Source organism: Athene noctua, chromosome 3 (assembly GCF_965140245.1).
Source record: "Athene noctua chromosome 3, bAthNoc1.hap1.1, whole genome shotgun sequence".
NCBI classification, from domain to species: domain Eukaryota; kingdom Metazoa; phylum Chordata; class Aves; order Strigiformes; family Strigidae; genus Athene; species Athene noctua.
In genome coordinates this window covers 88,129,033-88,147,308 of record NC_134039.1, presented here as the reverse complement: position 1 = coordinate 88,147,308, position 18,276 = coordinate 88,129,033, and the positions used below count along the sequence as shown (strand labels likewise).

The 18,276-nt window shown below is 60.2% G+C and overlaps 1 protein-coding gene across 11 annotated transcripts in view; it reads left to right on the top strand.

Annotated features, from left to right (window-relative positions):
- The window catches only part of SHANK3 (SH3 and multiple ankyrin repeat domains 3), a 351,907-nt gene that overhangs the window by 292,209 nt on the left and 41,422 nt on the right, over positions 1–18,276 (top strand). For 10 of the 11 annotated variants that reach the window (XM_074903628.1, XM_074903636.1, XM_074903631.1 and 7 more), the window contains 3 exons: positions 11,310–11,445; positions 13,519–13,599; positions 16,450–16,473. In XM_074903628.1, the coding sequence (XP_074759729.1) occupies positions 11,310–11,445; positions 13,519–13,599; positions 16,450–16,473 (241 nt within the window). The remainder of the gene's footprint in view (positions 1–11,309; positions 11,446–13,518; positions 13,600–16,449; positions 16,474–18,276) is intronic. The other variant, XM_074903627.1, reaches the window with a different exon arrangement.

The following is an 18,276-nucleotide window of genomic DNA, read 5'->3' as shown; positions in this document are numbered from 1 at the left end:
GACGCGCAGCTCTTCGTGTTTGCTGTCGGCGCTCCCTGAACCCCAGGGAAGCTCCCGAGTGTCCCATCCTCGGGGCAAGAAGATGAGTGTCCCCGGGGCCCGTACTGCCATTCCTCCTCCATACCCGCCTCTCCTCTCTGGCCTTCGGTCCCTGTTCTCTAGTTTAACACCCTTCTCTCCCCATCAGCAAGCGCAGCCGCAGAGTCCCCCCTCTCGGGTTCCCCGGGGTCTCTCTCTTCCTGGTGATCTTCCACCGTCCTCGGCTGAGGCGCCAGGACCCAGGGGCCAGCCCCGTGGCCCAGCCAGGCGCTGACCTGGCAGAGCTGTGTCCTCCACAGCGGCTCTTCCCTTCACCCAGAAGAGGTGTTGGGGACAGCCTGTCAGGAATGGAGCTGGCCCGTGCTGTCGCTTTGTCTCCATCGCCCTGGGCCCTGCAGTTGCCTTTAGGCTGCTCAGGTTTTTGAGGAGGGTGACGAGCAGTGTGGGGCAGCGGGCAGGGGAGTCCCCAACCCTCCCGCAGCACGTCCAGCGCAGGCGTGGGGCAGGCGGCGACCCAGCCGGGACAGCGGCGGTGGCTGGCACGTGGTGCCCGGCGCAGCCTTCCCCTGACAGCGACAGGGACGAGGGTGATGAGGAAAGGCCCAACGTGGTTCCTGGCGCTCTCCCGGCACAGTCACCTGGCAGAACCACCAGAGGCTTTTAGCCAAGGTGGCCTCTGAATTGCCTCTTTCCTCTTTTCCTCCCGGAGTTTTGTTTTGCCGAGGCAGAGCCCTCTCCCCGTTTTAAATGCGTTTTGTTGTTCTTTATCCGTGTGACAGACTGGGTCAGGAAGGGCCCTGCCTCCCGCCGTCCGCTGCAGGGGTGGTGCCGCGGGCAGGGCTTGGGTGGCTGGGCTGGAGCTGGCAGCAGTGCTCGGGTGCGTTTCAGGTCTGTGGGGTGCTCGGGAGCTCCAGGTGAGACGCAGGGTTGGGGGAGCCGTGCTGCCCCCTCCCCGGCTACAGGAGCTCAGTCTGCTCTTGCCACCCCCCACCTGGCGTGGCCGCGTGGCGTGAACTGAGTGAAGACGCACAGGGGTGAGGGAATGGAAGGAGAAAGGCAACTGCACGGCCCCAGGAATTGCGCTTCCAGCGCACAGACACAAGGTCTTCTGGGCTCTTTCACTCTGAACTGAAGGGTTTGGCAGAACTATAGGAGTAGTTGGGCTTCACTGTTTCCTACAACATACTGACAGCCTGGGTCCTACAGATCCAGGTTCTACAGATCCTGGGTCCTACAGATCCTGAGACTTACAGATCCTGGGTCCTACAGATCCTGGGTGCTACAGATCCAGGTCCTTCAGATCCTGCTAAGGCGAAGAGCGTCTGTGCTCATGTCCCGGGATGGACGCTGCGCCGGAGTGTGGACGGTGCATCCCAAGGCGGCTGCGTGTCCTGGTGCGTGACCCTCGAGGGGCGGGGAGGTGGGGGTGACTCTCACAGCGGCGGCACAAAGAGGCGGCGTTCCCCGAGGGACGGTTTCAAACCACAAAGATTGAGGCGGTCGTGCAGAGCTCAGCATCGGGCTCTGTGGAGATACCTCTGACCGACGGGGAGTTGGAACGTGGTGGCTGCTGCGGAGGGTACCCGGGTGTCTGCCTGTCTGTGCCCAGCCCCGGAACAGGGCGCGTGCCGCCACTTGCACCATTGCACACTTAGCGCTCACCAGCGCCGGCCTGGGGCGGTGCCACGGGCTGGGACTGGGGTTTGGAAACCCTGCCTTGTCTGGCCAGGAGTGCAGAGCACAGTCTGTGTCTTCTCTGAGCCTTGGTGGGCTGCGGGTCCTTCATCCCCTCCCTCGAGGAGCCTGGAACCAGTGGGAGGGACAGGAGTGTGTGCGCTTCCATTCCGCACGTCCGTCGAGCACCTGCGCCTCTAGGTACCCGCGCTGATGGAAATTGCTGGATGGTTTATTTAGGTCTGTATTATATAGTCATACAAAAGCATTGTTAAAAACGGCAATTAACAGTCGACCTGGGATCCCACTGCCAAAGCGGTGGGGAGGGCAGGGCAGTGAGAAGGCTCCTGGGGGTGCTGAGGAGACCCCCAGGAGCCTCTCCTTGTGGGGAGGGAGGAGACCCGCTGTGGCAGAGGCCAGTTCAACAGGGGATGTTCCTGAGCGTCTCTAGTGAAATATTGTTGCTGTGAGATAATGTAATCTAGGATTAATTTCATTTGACAGATTAAAAAAAAAAAAAGAACTGATGGCTCCAGTAAAAAGCAGCAGGTCTGGTGGTCAGGCTCTGGCTGGGCTCACGTGCAGAGCGTTCGGCAACGCGTGCGTGTCTCCTGGGGAGGAAAGAGTGCCATTCTTCTGAACCTCAAGAGTTTCTGATATTTGGGGGCACTAATTTTACATAATTAACAAAAACTAAGGGTTATTTGAGGCTACACTGCTAAATGCAGTCCAAAAATCAGGGGAAAAACTCTGCAGGGCACGACATCACCCACTTCAGTGAGATAAGAAGGAGCAGTTAAATATTACTTACAGACACATGTATCCCCTTTTAACTGGAAAGGTTAGCAAGTAGAGGAGAAGGAAATGCCATTAATTTGAGCTAAAGTGTGTGGGAGGTTGATAAGGGAAGCCAAAGGAAATATCAAAGGCCAACATGTAAAGATAATAAGAAATTTTAGAGCATTAGAAGAAAATAAAATCTGGTAAAGATCCATTTCTATATGTAAATGATAAAATTGTATATTCTGGTGCAAAAAAAAAAAAAAAAAAGGCAGAAATGTTCTGCTCTGAGTTTGGAACAAATCAGGAGGATGTATCTATCCATATGATGTGCTTGGAACAGAAAGTTTCCCAGCTGTAACCAAGGAGAAAGTGAGATAGTATTTGCTAAAAATAAACATACTCAAATTAACAGGCTTGAATAACAGATACCCAAGTGTCTAAAAGAGCCTAGCTGAGGAGTTGTCTGAACCACTGATGTTAATACCTCAAAATCTTGCTCATCTACGAAATTTCAAAGAGTTGGTAGAGGGCTGTTGCTATTCTAATATTCTGAGGGTATAAAATAGGTGGTTCAGGAAACTGTAGCTTGTTTAGCTCAGCATCAGTGCTAAATTAACGAAGCAATTAATTTGAAGAACAATCAACAAAGAATTAAGAGACTGAAAATACAATTGCTGTCACACAGCGTGGGTCCATGGAAGGTGGAGACAAACCTGCCGTGTTTCTCGACGGCGCGGTGGGACCGGTGAGGGCGAGGAGGCGTTGGCCTCCTCAATACCATGAGACTGAGCATAAATAAACTTAACGAACGCGTGTACCAGGGCGAACGCGGCGTAGAAGCGTTGGGAAGTCGTGCAGGGGCACGTTGCAGAAAGCGTCTGCTGCGGGGGGGTACAGCGTGGGGCCATCCCAGCAAGGTCTCTGCGTGTTTTGATCCCCGCAGCTCAACACTTCTGTCGGTGTTTCCAAATAGTGAGAACCCCCCCGGTGTGTGCAGGGGCCGCAGGTACCGCAGGCGGGGGGGATAGCTGACAGCAGAGCAACTGCTGCAGGGCGGTGTGGCTTCCCTGCTGGAGCAGCCATGTTCCAGCAGCCCCTGCAAGATGACATGTCTGCAAGCAGAGAATGTAGGTTACAGCGTATGAAATTACCCTGGAAAAATGTAATTCAGCAAAGGACATGGGTTTCTCCAAGATAATTGTGTTATCGTTAGTTGATTGCGTAGGATGTGGCAGAGATATTCTGTAGATGTAAAGGACAAACTTCGAGAGCTATGTGAACTTGCCTATTCTGGTTGCAGCTCTGGGAGATCACTAAAACATCACTTTGTGCAAGTCAGACATTCACACCACGGGATGGATCTGACATTACTGAGCAGAATTCTAAACGGCCCTCGGAGTGATTCACGAGCTGAGAAAAGGTTTGAGGCTGCAGGAGTCCATCTTGCTCAGCACGTTGAAGGAGGGGTGACGGGCAGTAGCTCAGCTGTGGGTATTGGATTCCGCCGCCCGAGCTGGTGGGTGGCAGCTCGTTGCAGATCCCAGTGCATTTGCAGAAGATCCCCTGGATAACCCGTCCTGGGTTTTGGTGAAATCCCATTTCACAGCATTTCTGCACCAGAACGTCCTACACCCAGCGAATGAGACTGCCTGGGAGAGGTGGGGGAGACACTTTAGAGCTGAGGTTCTCAGAAGGGGCTCCTCAGGATCTGGGTAGTGGCGCAGCCTCTCTCCAGTCCCGGTGCTCTGGGGTGCTGGAAGGGTGCAGGCAGCTGTCGGAAGCTTTACCCCCAAACCCCACCGAGTTTTGCCCAGCGGGTCTGTGCACATGGTTGATGGACGCGTTGCTCTCCTGGTGGGTGGCTGTAACAAAGCTCCAGAGCAGAACAAACAATTCAGGCTTCAGAGCTTACATCCCTCCAAGCAACTTCTTACTCCTGGGAGCGTGTGTGGCTGGTGGGTCACTGCCAGGTCAGGCTTCCCACCTCCAGGCAGGAGCCCACGGGTGGGTGCGGACGGGCACCGTGCAATGGGGGTTCTTTCCGTCCCCTCAGAACTCAGCCCTTCTAGTTTTTTGATATCACTGTGCGTTTCTCAAAGCTGCTTCTCACTGGTTAACATCATTTGGGTAATGAAGCGTCCAGAACGGGCCACAGCGTGCTTGCTGCAGCTCCAGGGGTGGTACCTTTATCCTCCTCCAGCAATCGAGCACGGCGCTGTCACAGCTTTGGGCACCCGGCGCCATTAAAGGATTCTGTCCTTGCACGGGGAGAGCTTTTCTGTTCTCTTCCCCCAGTCTCCCTTCAGCCTGGAACACTCTGTTCATCCCAGCCCTGCTGGCTCCACGCTGGGCACTGCAGGGACGTACCGTTGGTCTCCGCAGAGGTGGCATCTCCTTGAGGAGGAAGTTTTCTCACGCTTTAGAGCAGCCAGACGTGCTGAGCCTGGGTCACTGCCCAGCTGCTTTCAGATGTTCCACACGTGGCAGGTTCAGGGTTTCATACCAGATTCACTTCTTTGAAGGTACTTGACGTTACACGGGATTTTGGTTTAACAGAGTGTCACAGCAATGTACTCACACCATGGCAGCCATCCCCCCTCGCCTTGAAGGCAGAAGCGGGTTGACACCAGCTGAAGCACTCGCTGTCTTTGAGTTCTCATTCAGTTTTTATATTCTCTGTCGGGCTCGTCCACTTACACAGTCCTTCTCCCCCCTTCTGATCCTGCTGATTCGGGAGGGCTTTTGTGCCCTTCCCGTTACTTCAGGGATGAAGTTACAGAGCTGTTGGCCCACTGACCTGGAACAGCTGGAGCATCCCTGCAGCCAGTGGCCGGTTGATCTAAACCAGGGCTGTCCTCCAGCCCCCTCGGGGGGGAGATTGTTCAGCTGGTGTGGCAGCAGCTCAGGTCAGTCGCTCCCTACATCCTCCCCTGAGCTCCAGGAGCACACGGCCCTTGCCTGGCTTGTCAGAGCTTTCTCCTGCCGTAGGGATTTGCTGGTCAGTCACAAGGTGGGAGGTGTTAGTGCTACTCACCTGGAGTAATACCCACCACCCTAGAGAAAGATGAATTCAGGCTGGAACAGGAGCACAGAAAAGCTACTGAGATGATCAGGAGAATGAGGACTTTATCTCCTGTGACAGCATTAAAGCTTCATATCCTTATCAACTTGCTGGGTGGGTCAGACTGAAGGTGTGAAATGTCCCGGGGCCCCGGCTGACGGTCCCTTAGCCCAGCTCCCCGCCTCTGGCAGCAGCATTACCAGATGCTGTTCCTTAGGGGGATCACACGTGCCCGGCCGTTTCGGGTGGTCCCTGCCCCGGCGCCCCCCAGCACCCACCGTCACCGCCCGGGGGTCGAGAGCCGCCGCGGCCCCGCTCCGCCCCGCTCGTGGCTGTGCCGGCACCTGCTCTCCGGGAGTTCATCCGACCCCTCCGGCGTGCGCCAGCGCTGCCCACCCCCGGCCTCCCCCGGCCGCCGGCCCCAGGAGCCCCTGCCCAGCCGCACAGCCACGGCTCGCGCGGGGCTGGTCCAGCCTGAGCTGCCGCCGGTCTCGCCGAGAGCCCTCTCCCTCCCCGCGCGCCGCCGGGTTTGCTGAGCAGCGCTTCTGCCTCGGCTGCTTCCCGCCTCGAGCGCTTCTGCAGCCCGGGCCACGTTCCTGCCTCAGCCTCCTCTTCTCCCAGCCGCAGCCGCGGAATCAATCATCCAACCCCTGGGTTGGACGAGACCCTGAAGATCATCGAGTCCGACCGTAGACCCGGCCCTGCCGGGTCCAGCACGGAGCCACGTCCCTGCGCCCACAGCTGCCCGTCTTTCGAGCGCCGCCGGGGACGGTGACTCGGCCCCTTCCCTGGGCAGCGCGCCCAGCGCTCCCCAGTCCCAGCTCCGCGCTCTGCCTCCGCAGGGCGGTGGCTCCCTCCCCTGACCGTTGCAGTTGCCCTTCTCTGGCCCTTCTCCAGTTCCGCCGCTTCCCCTGGAGGGGCCGGACCGGCCCCGCGGCCGCGCTCAGGCGGCGCGGGCAGGATCGGCGCGGCCCCGCGGCACTGCCCGCCTCGCTCTCCGCCTCTTCCCCCGTAGATCTTGTTGGCGGTTTGGCTGCCGCTGTGCACAGAGCCCGGGACGCCGGGAGCCGGCAGTACCCGGTCCAGGAGCTCTCGGGAGCTGCAGCCGGGCCCGTGCTCAGCACCGCGCAGCAGGCTCCCACGGCCCCTCCCGAGAAGCGTCACTCTGAGGGATCTGCACGGGGACCCGCCTGCCCCCTCCTGCCCTCTCGCTCTGGGAGTGCTGGAGCTCACCAGCACTGACGCACCGTGTGGCTCCTTGGGACATAGTTGCAGCAGTTTATAATGCCTGGACTTTGACGTAGTGTCTTCACATTTCTATGTACTTTTCTGTTTTGTAGACGCTTTCTGTGTGACTTAACTCTTGATCGATAGTCTTCTTCCGGGCCAGAAGCATCTCCAAGATCAGGGCATCCTCAGCAGGTGGTTGTGTCCAAGAAACCAGAATTTTTCTTTATTGTTGGATCCAAACCAGTCATGTTTCCACCACTGCCTGTCTGAGCTTTCTCATTCCAGCACCTCCCTGTTTGAGGGCCAGTGACTGTTGGGAGTGTTTAATCCGATGGGCAGGACTCCCCACTGCTGGTCTCCAGGGTCCATCTCTGCACTTCATAGACTGGAACTAAAATCTGATTTTGTTTCAGTCTCAGGTTTGATTGTCTTAGGCAATTCCCCTGCGTTGCTCCAACGTCCTCGGGCAGCCCCAGGCTGGCTGCATGACCGGGATCTCTGTGCAGGGGTCTGCTCAGAGAGATGAAACACTTGCCTGGTTCATTTTGCTGCCTCCTCCTTTCACGTCTCAGTGGTTCTCTCCCTCCAGTGGGGGATGGCGTTGTGCTCCTGAGCGCGGGGCTCCCATGCTCCATTGTGCTGAGGGTGGGGGGTGGCTCGGGTTGGGTGGATCATCAGCAGCATCCTCAGGGCGCAGCCCCTGGTGCCCAGCCCTCCCCATGAGGAGCCCTCGTCCCCCTGCGGCTCTGAGCCCGGCCCCGGCCCCGGCGCCAGGCGCTGCCACCGCGGTGCTCCCGGTTTATGGTGCCGTGTTGGCTCAGCGCAGCTCTGAAGCTGAAAAAGAACTGAAAATCTTCACAGTGAGCTAACCTGTGCATTAGGTGTGTTCCTCTGGTTGTATTCTGAATTTTTCAAGAGCAACTGTTGGAGAAACTTCGCTCGGGGGCGTGTTTAGTCAAAGTTGTTTGCAGTGGCAGAGTCCTGTAGTTCATCTTCTTGGGTCTCACCAGGAACTGGGGGTGAATCGGGATTTTGTATTTCTCAGAAGTTGTTTTTTTTCCCAGATATTCTGGTGTAGTACAAGCACCTCTCTGACCAGTCTCCCCCGTGATTGGCTTTACTCTAGAACACTCATTCTTGACCTCCTATGTTACTTTAGCTTCTTGGCTGCTTTCCTTACCCGCTTTCTGCGAGATGTCATTCCTTGAGCTACAGTCTCCCAGGTTTCAGCACTGCCGGGTTTTTCTCCCTCTTCCACAGGAAAGGCCTGGCAACATGGGGCTGATGCTTTGAGGTTGTCACGGAAAGATCTTTAATGTGCTGTTCCCTCCCTTTAAACAACACCAGAGATTATTTTTTTCCCCATAGGCCCAATTATGCACCTTCACTCTCCAGTGACCAAGCTTTTCTCTGCAGATGTGGTAACTCAGCCAGCTCTGGCACGTCCCCGGCCGCTTTGGTTGTGGCTTTGGGTTGACGTCCTTCTGGCCACAGGTGTGGCTGAGAGACCGGATCAAGTCAGCAGTCCTGGGCAAGCGTGGCACTGAGACTCTGTGCTTACTGGCCAGCGTCATGTTCTTCTTGTCTTTGTGGCTGGCCCTTAGCGTGCTTTGTAAAGCCAGTGTTGGTCTCCCCATGGCTGGGACAGCCCAGGAGTGCCCAGCAGTGGATGAAGTTGCACAAAACAGGCTGAGTTGATGTCTTACGGCTTCAGTAGGAGTTGTCCATCCGTGGGCACACGCTGGGCAAAAACCTGCCTGACCACGTCAGTACCTTTCCCTCATCCCTGATCTCACCCAGTTATAAACAGCTGAAAATCAACATTCTCCATCTGTCACTTGTCTGTCAGCAAAAACATCGCAGTCTGCCAGAACCCGCAGAGGAGCCGGTGCTCGGGTCGTGCTGCTGCCAGGCAGTGGGTGCCACAGCTCGGGGCTCTCCAGGTGGCCACGTCCCCCGGCTCTCGCTGCCAGCACCATGACAGGACAGAGCCGGAGGGGGGGGTCCTGCTTTGCCATTCCAGAAGGTCAAAACCTCCCACTCCTGCTTCCCTGCATTCGAGTAACCTACAAAATCTGAACTGCTGCCCATTTGGGTGGACAAGTTTGGATGATTAAAAATGAAACAGAAAGCTCAGGCATGTTCTGTCAGTATTTCTGTTCTTTATTTGGAAGGGAGCAGGGTGATGTGCGTGTATCACATGCAGATGATGAAACGCTTTCCAAGCCATTAGCAGCTGAAGCTGTAAGCATCTTCCAGGTGGTAGTTTTTCAGTATTTGCGTTTTGCAATTGTGTGATGCTGGGGCAGTGCCAGGAGAGCAGCAGAGCGCTGGTGTTCGGAAGGGGCAAAGGGATGATCCAGGTCAGTATAAAACTGTGAGTCTGATACCGGTCGCTGGCAAAAAATAAACAGTCAGATACCGTAGGCAGTTGGTAAAGAGTTAAAGAGTAGAATATAGTTACCAGCAGAAAACCTCACAGAACAAAGTTCATTTCATTCTTTGAGGTCTCGGATTCTCCTGATAAAGGCGACTGGATGGGTAGTGGATTTTATTCACCGCTCTGTAACATCCCGTTACACACCCGGGGTGCCTGGGTGGGGGCCACGAACCGCCCGGGCTTGGCAAGCACCTGCCAGGCAGGAGCCGGCGCCGGCCCAGGTTTCCAGTGGGTCCCTCCAGGACTTCGCTCCAGACCCGATGGTGCTTGGGGATTCCACAGACCCGGGGAACGACCCTGGGATCCCGGCCGGTAAGTGCTGGGTGTGCGGGGGGCTGCGGCGCCGGCGCGCGCCGGGCTCTGCCCGGGGAAGGTGCCTGGGGAGACCAAAGGGCTTGCCAAGAAAAACTGCTGAGGTGGCTTAGGATCAGGAGAAAATATGGGATAACGGTGCTCCAGGATGCAATCCCTTCCATCCCGCTCATCCAAAAAAAAGATTAAGAGGTGATTTAACTAGAGTAGGCTGGTAGTTTCGTCAAAATCAGATTTTCTGAGGAAAACGTGCTTTCATGCAAATTGAATAATTATTGAATCAGTTGTAATCAAAACTGAATCAGTTGAATAATTGAATATTTGAAATAAAATTATTATTTCAAAAGCTTCGCATCTTAGAAAACATTGATGTTCCATTTCAGAATTCAGTTCAACCCCTTCTTTCATTTCTATATTTTTTACCGTTTTTCATAGCAAACAGCCCCATGGCTCACGTATTGCAAATGTTATAACCTACAAACTTTTAATTATTTCAACAACCCTGTAGTTTGACCTGAAGACGAAACATCTCCAGCTGGAGATGGAACACGTAAAACCCAAACATTCTTGAAATGCCGAATTTTCCAGCATCCAGGATAATTCTGCGTCTCGGCCGTTGTAGGGGTGATGCTGGCGGGGAGCAGGGGCTGCGCCTGAGGGGCAGCACCAGAGCCTGGGGCTGAAAACCAATTTCTTAATAGTAATATAGAGACGAGTTGTTGTTTTTTTCAAGTGGTGGGATTGGGTGAAGGTTTGGGGCAGAGCTGCAGAGGAGGGGCTGGATTTGGCCCTCGCCTGGGGTCGCAGGCCCGCGGACAGCGCCCGGCTCAGTGCTGCTGCTCTGGGACTGAGGGCGACGGGGGAAACGTGCGGGACAGCCTGAGCCCCGTCGCTGCCCATCTCCGCGTGCTCCGCTTCTGGAGGCATAGATAGTAACGTCACCATTAACGGGAGCGCTTCTCTGTTGCCCACAGATAATCTCTTGTCCCTTACTTGCCGTCGGTTGTTACCTTACACCTGGAGTAGCCGGCACGTTTCAGAAGCGCCAAAGTGTGCAAACCCTCCGGTTCTTTGACAAGCGGGTAATGAAGCTGCAAAAGTTGAAACCAGTTTTTTGCCCCGGTGAAGCCTCTGAACTGCAACATCCTCATCCCCACTGCCCCTGAACCTCAGTTACCTAAAGCCAGGGTCCGTCTGCTCGTGCCCCGAGGGGAACCTTCTGTCCATTAACCTTGTGTCCGTTAATTTTGTGTTACCTTAACCTTGTGTCCATTACTACTCGCTGGGTGCCCAAGTTTTCCAGTTTATTTCTCGGGTCTGTGTCCTGCGGTCGCCAGGCCGGCCGGCGCAGCCGAGAGGGGAAGGGGTGACCTTAGTGCTCAGCACGGCGGCAGGAACGAGCCTCAGCGTGTGTCCCGCAGCCCCCGCCGGGGCCGGCGGCGGTGCCCGGGGCAGCGGAGCCGTGTCGGTCTGTGCAGCCCGGCCAGAGCCGCCGCAGAACGAGGAAAGGGGGGAGGTCCAGCTCCTCCCGCCTGCCTGCAGCCCTGGGGCACACTGGGGACCACTGGTTTGCACTGGCCTGTTGCAGCTTCTCCAGGGGGTTTTGCTCACTGGGAGGTGACGCCCCGCAGGAACAAACATGCTAGGCTGTAAAAACAGGCGCAGAGATGCAAAATCATCTGGGTTTGTGGCTCGACGTCCGTGGGTCCTGCCCCCTGCCCGCTCTCCGGGTGACACCAGCCTTCACGCGGCTCTTTGTTTGTGTCCTAGGTGAACGGTGTCAACGTGGTGAAGGTGGGGCACAAGCAGGTGGTCTCCTTGATCCGGCAAGGGGGCAACCACCTGGTGATGAAGGTTGTTTCCGTCAGCCGCAAGCCAGAATCGGAGGAAGTTGTTCGGAAGAAGGGTAGGTGTGGGGCCTCGTGCTTCTCGGAGCAGGGGGACACGTCGACTCAGCGTGAACGGGCGGGCAGAACCCCGGGGGTCTGCCGGGAGGAGCCCGGCACGGGTGGAGGGCCAGGAGGGGGTCGGGGGGGGGGGGCTGCCCCTCCTGCGGTGTGTTGTGGTGGGGAACTGGCCCCGCCGTGGCGGGGAGTGGCCCCTGCGTGGAGCTGGCAGGGTGCAGGGCTGTCCCTGTGGGGACACGGCGGGCCGGGGTGGAGGACAGTGCCCACAGGAGTGCAGGGGGGTGCCAGGGTCGGGGAGAGCCCCCGTGACAAGGGGGGGTGCCAGGGTGGAGCCTGTCCTCTCCTGGGTGGGGGGGGCTGTGGCTGGGAGTTCCTGGGGGGCACGGCCACGCCTGGGGCTGCTGGCCGTTGGGGGGGGACTGGCCCTCGCTCAGGGGAGCGCAGGCGGCCATGGGGCCCCCGGAAGGCTCCGGGCCTTCGCCCCCGTGTCCCCAGGCCCCGAGGGCAGAGCCGAGACCCTCAGCCAGAGGTGGGGCCGGGGGGGAGTTCGGGGGAGTTGAGGGGGGCAGCCAGCTTAGGGGGGCAGGGGCACATCTGGAGGGCAGCTGGGGGGGGGGGGCACATCACAGCATCCAGCTGTGTGCAGGGGGGGCACCTCTGGGAGCAGCCGACAGCCCGGGGGGGCTGTTCCTGCCCAGCCCCGCTCAGGGCTGAGTGCGGGGAGGGGGAGGCAGCTGCGGGCAGGAGCCGTTTGGGGGGGCCGGGAGGGGGGGCCGGGAGCGGGCGCTGGCAGCGCAGCACGCGGGGCGTGGGGGAGGGAGGCAGCTCTGCGCGCTGGCACCGAGAGCTGCAATTATCTTGTCACGGCGCAAAAGCACGAGCCGTGGGAACGGCTGAGCCTCGGGGATCGGTGCTGGGACCACCTCTCGCCGCCTCTGCCGGCCGGGGTGAGCCGCGGCCCCACGCTGCCCGTGCCCTGAGCCCTCGGAGCTGGGCGGCCGCTCTTCCGCCGCGGGGTGCGGGGACCGGAGCCGAGTCCCCTCTGCGGGACCCTGGCTGTGGCACGGCCCGGGGGTGCCCAGACCCCCCTGTCCCCCCCCGGCTGGGGCTCGCCTCTCCCCAGGTGATGGAGGCCTGTGTGGGACTGGCGTTCTGTGGCTGAATCCGCCCCTGCCGGGGTCTCTGATGCAGGCAGCAAAGCCTGAAGCTCCGGTTGCCATGGCAATGCCTGAGCGTTGAATCCAGCATTGTCAGCGAGCGAGCGCGAGGAGGAGGAGGCACCCCAAGTGAAGAGGAAGAGCCTTCCAGCCGTCCCCGCTCCGGTGGGCTCATGGCATGCGGTGCCTGGGGGGCAGCCCCGCGGGCCGGCCCGGCTAGGCAGCCCCTCGGGGTGGCCCCGCGCCCCGGCACAGCCCCGCGCCGGCCCGTGCCGGCCATGTGCCCGCGCTGCCCGCGGCGGGGCCGGCCCTAGGGCCGCCGGAGCCTCGCCCCGTCCTGGATACGGCCGAGCCGGCACAGGAGGGTGGGTGGGCTGCGTTTCGCTGGGGGATGCGCCGCGCCGAGGCGGGAATGAGAGACTGAGATCAGGCCTGCTGGACTTGTTTCTCCCTCCTACCCTCCACCCATGGCGTGTGCGGAGGGGAAGCAGCCATCAAAGCTGTTTGCTGAGTCCCACAGGCAGGCAGCCAGCTGCCTGAGACAGATTTAATTCGCGAGAGGCTTTCATAGCCGTAGCATCTCCGGTAGCTGCAGGGGGGCAGGCGCAGCCCGGGGACATGACTTGGACTCTCCTCCGCTGAGGGCTGTGGGAGCCTGGGCAGCCGGCACGTGCCTGCGGGAGCCACCGGCCCCTCCGCGCCGGGGCCTGCCCCGTGCCCCGGGACTGTGCTATACCGAGACCATGAAGAAGTTTGCTTCCACACGCAGCCTCAATAAGATCCTGCAGCAGTGCGACTCCTCATCCCGCGAGTACGAGGAGATCCAGGCTGTGGAGAAGAAGTGGCATCTGCATCTGGCCACTCCTCGTAAGTTCCTGGACAAGAAATGCAAAATGCCGTCTCTCTTCCTTTCAGCTCCGCCGCCTCCCAAGAGAGCGCCCAGCACCACCCTGACGCTGCGTTCCAAGTCCATGACGGCCGAGCTGGAAGAGCTGGGTAAGCGGGGGCTGGCACGGGCATGCCGGGGTGCATGAGGAGCATGCGGGGCCGTGGCCGCGGCCGGCGGCGCGCTCGCCCCACCTCCACGTGCCCGAGGGGTGCATGAGCGGGAGCGCCAGGCGCCGCGTGCGCCGCCTGCGCCGAAGCTTACGTCGTGCTTGGCGGGGGGCTGGGAGCCACGGGGCGGCGGGACACCCCCCACCCCCCGAGTGCCCGGCAGTGCCACCCCCCGAGAGGCGGCCGGGGGGAAGGAGGCCGGATGGCGCGGAGAGGCTCGCCGCCCCCATGCCCCGTCCGTCAGGCTCCCCGCTCCTCCCGCGCTCCGAGCAGCCCCTTGTTTTCATTTCCCTCTGCCGGCAGGCCCGTACCACACGCTGCCAGATTAGCTGGCATCCCCCTGGCCGCCCTCCCCCCTTACACACACACATGCCTGTGCACACACGCTCACACGTTCTGCTGTCACTACAGAGCCTACCCACGTTTCCAGATGCTTTGCTATCCCAGCTTGCATCTACATGTTCCGATATTCTCTGAAAGCCCCTCCACCCCCACCCCGTTCTCGCTCCCTGTGCCGAAGCCCCTCGGTTTTCCCAGCCGCTCCGTGGCCGCGCTGAGCCCACGCTCCCCCGGCGCACAGGGCTCCCCCGGTCGCCTCCTGCCAGCCGCAGGGTGCCGGTGCCCCCCCGACGTCAATCCCTTCCCTCTGCGCAGAGCCATGTGCCCGCCGAGGCCGCCGGGCAGCTGAGCGGGTGCGGTGGGGGAGGCTGGCTAGCGGAACGGCGGCCGGGTGGCCCTCGCGGCCTGCGGGGGGGCCGGGGGGACCCTTCCTTCTTGGGGAGCCTCCGGGGCGGCAGAGACGGGCAGTTCCGGGCCGGCGCAGGGCGGGAGCGGGACGTGGAGCATCAGCAGAGCGAGAGGGAGCGGCCGCGGCCCGGCCCGGCCCCCCGCCCTGCCTCGCGCTTCTGCCATTTGTATTTCTGGTTTTGTCGTGCGGAAATGAGGTGACGGGTACAGATGTGCTGGCCGGGGCGCGGGGGCTGTGCCTGGCAGACTCGTGCCCTGCCTGGGGGGCAGGAACCTGGGCAGAGACCCCGCCACCCCCCTCTTTTCCGGGGCGTTGAAGGAAGCTCCGCGCCCTTTCCCGCTCTGCTCTGCTCCCTGTCCCACTGCCTGTCCAGGCTTCGCAGCCCTGCAGGCTTCTCGGGAAGGAACAGACCTGGAGGGCTCGGGCTCAGCACCCGACCGTAGGTTTGAAGGGGCAAATCTCAGCTTTTAAGGGTTTTTTGCGTCAGCTGGTTGATGGTCGCTGTGGTTTATTCTGTGCTGAGCCCACTGCCTTTTCACCCTCGCCCGCTCCCGCTTCTCCAGACCGTTACTGCTGAGCCTGAAGGCACGGTGCTTGCTGGTAGCCATGAGGAGAATGTGCAGAATAGCCTGTTTCGTCCACTTTTCACCCTTCCCTTTGCACAGATCTCCACAGACCCCGGGGTTCATATTTTTCCTCTTGGTTGCTGCTCCTGAAAGCCGTTGCCAGCCGGTGCGGCGGGTGCCTGCTCGCACACACAGGCAGCATGTCGCCTCTGTCAGAACATGTTCCCCAGCTGCATGTGCCCATCTCGGGCGAACATGGTGTCGTGCAGGCACCCTTGCAGGGGGCCGGGCCCCCCGAGCGTGGCACTGGGCCTGGCGAGCACCGGGCGGGCTGTGGGGCATCGCCGTGGGACGACCGGCACCGCGGCAACCCGCAGCGGGCGAGGGAAGGGGCCCCCTTTGCATGTTTTGGCAAGCAGAGCTGCTCGCTCGAGGGGGAGGGGAGCAAGCTCGTGGAAAGGGAAGTCACGAAAAGCAGAGAAATAGCTCTGCCAGAGAATATATTAAAGATGAGTCCTCTAGGTCTCCCTGAGGATTTTGCATCTAGATGCTGCCTCTCTCCTACCTGGAGAGGGCCTGGGAGCGGCAGCTGCCCGTCTCCCGGGAGAGGGATTTGGAGACAGTGACCGGTCTTAGTCCACATGTTTTCCAGGAGATCGTGGTGGTTAGTCCCTGCTCCACGTCCCATGGATCAGGGAGTGTGCTGTAGCCAGTCCCACCACACATGCCCAGGGCGCACAACGCAGGGAAAATGGGGGATCGTTCCTCCTCCCGCACTTTGTCTCCTGGTGGTTGATCCTTCAGCTTTTACTGCGAAGGGAGAGGCTTTGTGCGGGGTGTCATCCCCCGCCTCAGCCCTGGGCGAGTTTAGAGCCCAATCTCCTTTTCTGAGGGGACAGTGGTGTTTGTGAAAGGGACCCTCCTACCTGCAGCTTCTTGAGGGGAGCTTCGACGGATGTCCCTGCCCCATTCCCCTTGGAGCCTGTCCCTGCCCTGCAGCTTGCGGAACATCCCACGTCCCCGTAGCCACACCTTAATGTTTTCTTGCCACGTGTTGTCCCCTTGGATAAGCAGATTCCCAGCTAACAGAGCACTCCCGTGCCGTGGAACCCAGCCTGGGGGACAGGGAGGGGTTAAAGGCTTTTCAAAGAGTTTCTCCATGGCTCAAGGTGTTAAATACATCCAGACCTCCCGTCTTACTCCCTTCGTCTTACTCCTGACATCACACCGTGGAGGGTCCCCGCCCTCCGCCCTCCCACCCAGGGGAGGGTGTGCAAGGTGCTGCACCCCCCGCCCTGCCTGAGCCCTGGTCCCCAGAGCCCCCGGCGAGGCAGGGACGCGCCGCCCTCGGGGCTGATCCTGCCAGCATGCCGGGCGCGGGGCAGAGGCACAGCAGGCAGGCAGCGAGGCTGGAGTGGGGGTGAAAGCAGGAACTGTGCATGCCATTCATGTTGTCTTTTGTTTCTTGATTCCAAGCCTCCATGCGGAGAAGAAAAGGGGGTGAGTGAAACCACACATCCTGGGGCTCCTCCCTTCCCCGTCAGCCGCCCGGCCAGCACCCAGCCCACCCCACATGGGCACGGTGCACCCCCAGGGACTGGCCCGGGTCACCGTCCCCTCGCTCACGGGGAGGCTTGGCCCAAAGGAGCCGGAGCTCTGCGTGTCAGCCTCCCGCCCGGCACCACCGCCACGGGCAGCTCCAGCAGGAGCAGGGAGGCCAAAATGGGCACAGTCACACACGGCTCATGTTGGCCACAGGCAGGAACACCAGTTTGCCAGCCGGGCCCCTGAATCCCCAGGGCTGACTTCCCCAGGAGTTGTGCTTGCTTTGTGCCGGCTCCATGGTGAAAATGCCTCACACAGAAATGTCCCCATGTGTGGGGCCTGAGGTAGGGCCACCTTCAGCCCCAGGTCAGGCCCCTGGAGCTCAGTCGGGTGAAATGGTGGCCGTGGCCTTTCCGTGTCCGGCGAGGCCGGTGCTGCCCCATGCAGGCTGGTCCTGCGCCGAGGAGGCACCTCAGGACGCACCGGATGGGGTTTGGTGGCAGCTCCAAGGACGTTCCCAAGTTAGCTGGGAGAGAGCTGGTGGGGCCGTTAATGGTCCTGGCTCCGGGAGGAGAGGGCTGCCCACCGTGCAGACCCCATTACCAGTGCCCGAGCGGGCCGGGGTGAAGCTGGTAGCAGCAGGGCTCCGTACGCGGCAGCTGCACGACGCAGCGTCCCTGCGGACGTTGAGGGACACACAGAAACAGGAGGTTCCTGCCGGGGCTGAGCCCCACAAAGAAAGCTCGTCCCGTGCCAGCACACAGCTCTGTGTTCCTCCAGCACAGGCACAGGGCAGCGGGTTCCTCACCTTTCAGGAGCAAAACTCTCTGTCCTGGTAACGTGAAGCTGGAGAACTGTTTCCCCAGGAACAGGGAACGGGAGGGACCAGCTTGTCCACTGTAATGGTGACAGCAGAGGGAAGAAGCTGAGCAGGGCTAATGAGCGAGAGATCTCTGAGGGACCTTCCCAGACGCCCTCTATTCCGCGCAGATCTGTCAGTACCGGAGGTGGGGGCGATGCAGAGCTCCCGTGGCTCAGAGCGATCAGCTGGGGGTCACCAGGGACGTCCTGACATTGCAGATGGCATGGTCAGGGCAGTCCCACCCACAAACCCAGGCTGGGCGAGGGGGGGCTGGGAGCAGCCCCCAGGAGAAGGACTTGGGGGGTGGAAAACTGCCTGTGAGCCAGCACCGTGCGCTGGCAGCCCAGAAAGGCCCCGTGTGCTGGGCTGCACCCAGAGCAGGGGGGGCACAGGGCCGGGGGGGGATTCTCCCCCTCTGCTCCGCTCTGTGAGACCCCCCTGCAGGGCTGGGCCCAGCTCTGGGGCACCAACAGCAGAAGGACACGGACCTGCTCCAGCGGGGCCAGAGAAGCCACGGAGATGCTGGGGGGGCTGGAGCCCCCCTGTGAGGACAGGCTGGGAGAGTTGGGGGGTTCAGCTGGAGGAGAGAAGGCTCCGGGGAGACCTTAGAGCGACCCCCCAGGGCTGAAAGGGGCTGCGGGAAAGGGGGGGGGACTCGTCATCAGGGGGAGGGATAGGACGAGGGGGAACGGGGTTAAACGGACAGAGGGGAGATTTAGATGGGATCTGAGGCAGAAATTGTTCCCTGTGAGGGGGGTGAGGCCCTGGCACAGGCTGCCCAGAGAAGCTGTGGCTGCCCCCTCCCTGGAAGGGTTCAAGGCCAGGCTGGACGGGGCTTTGGGCAACCTGGGCTGGTGGAAGGTGGCCCTGCCCAGGGCAGGAGGGTTGGACCAGAT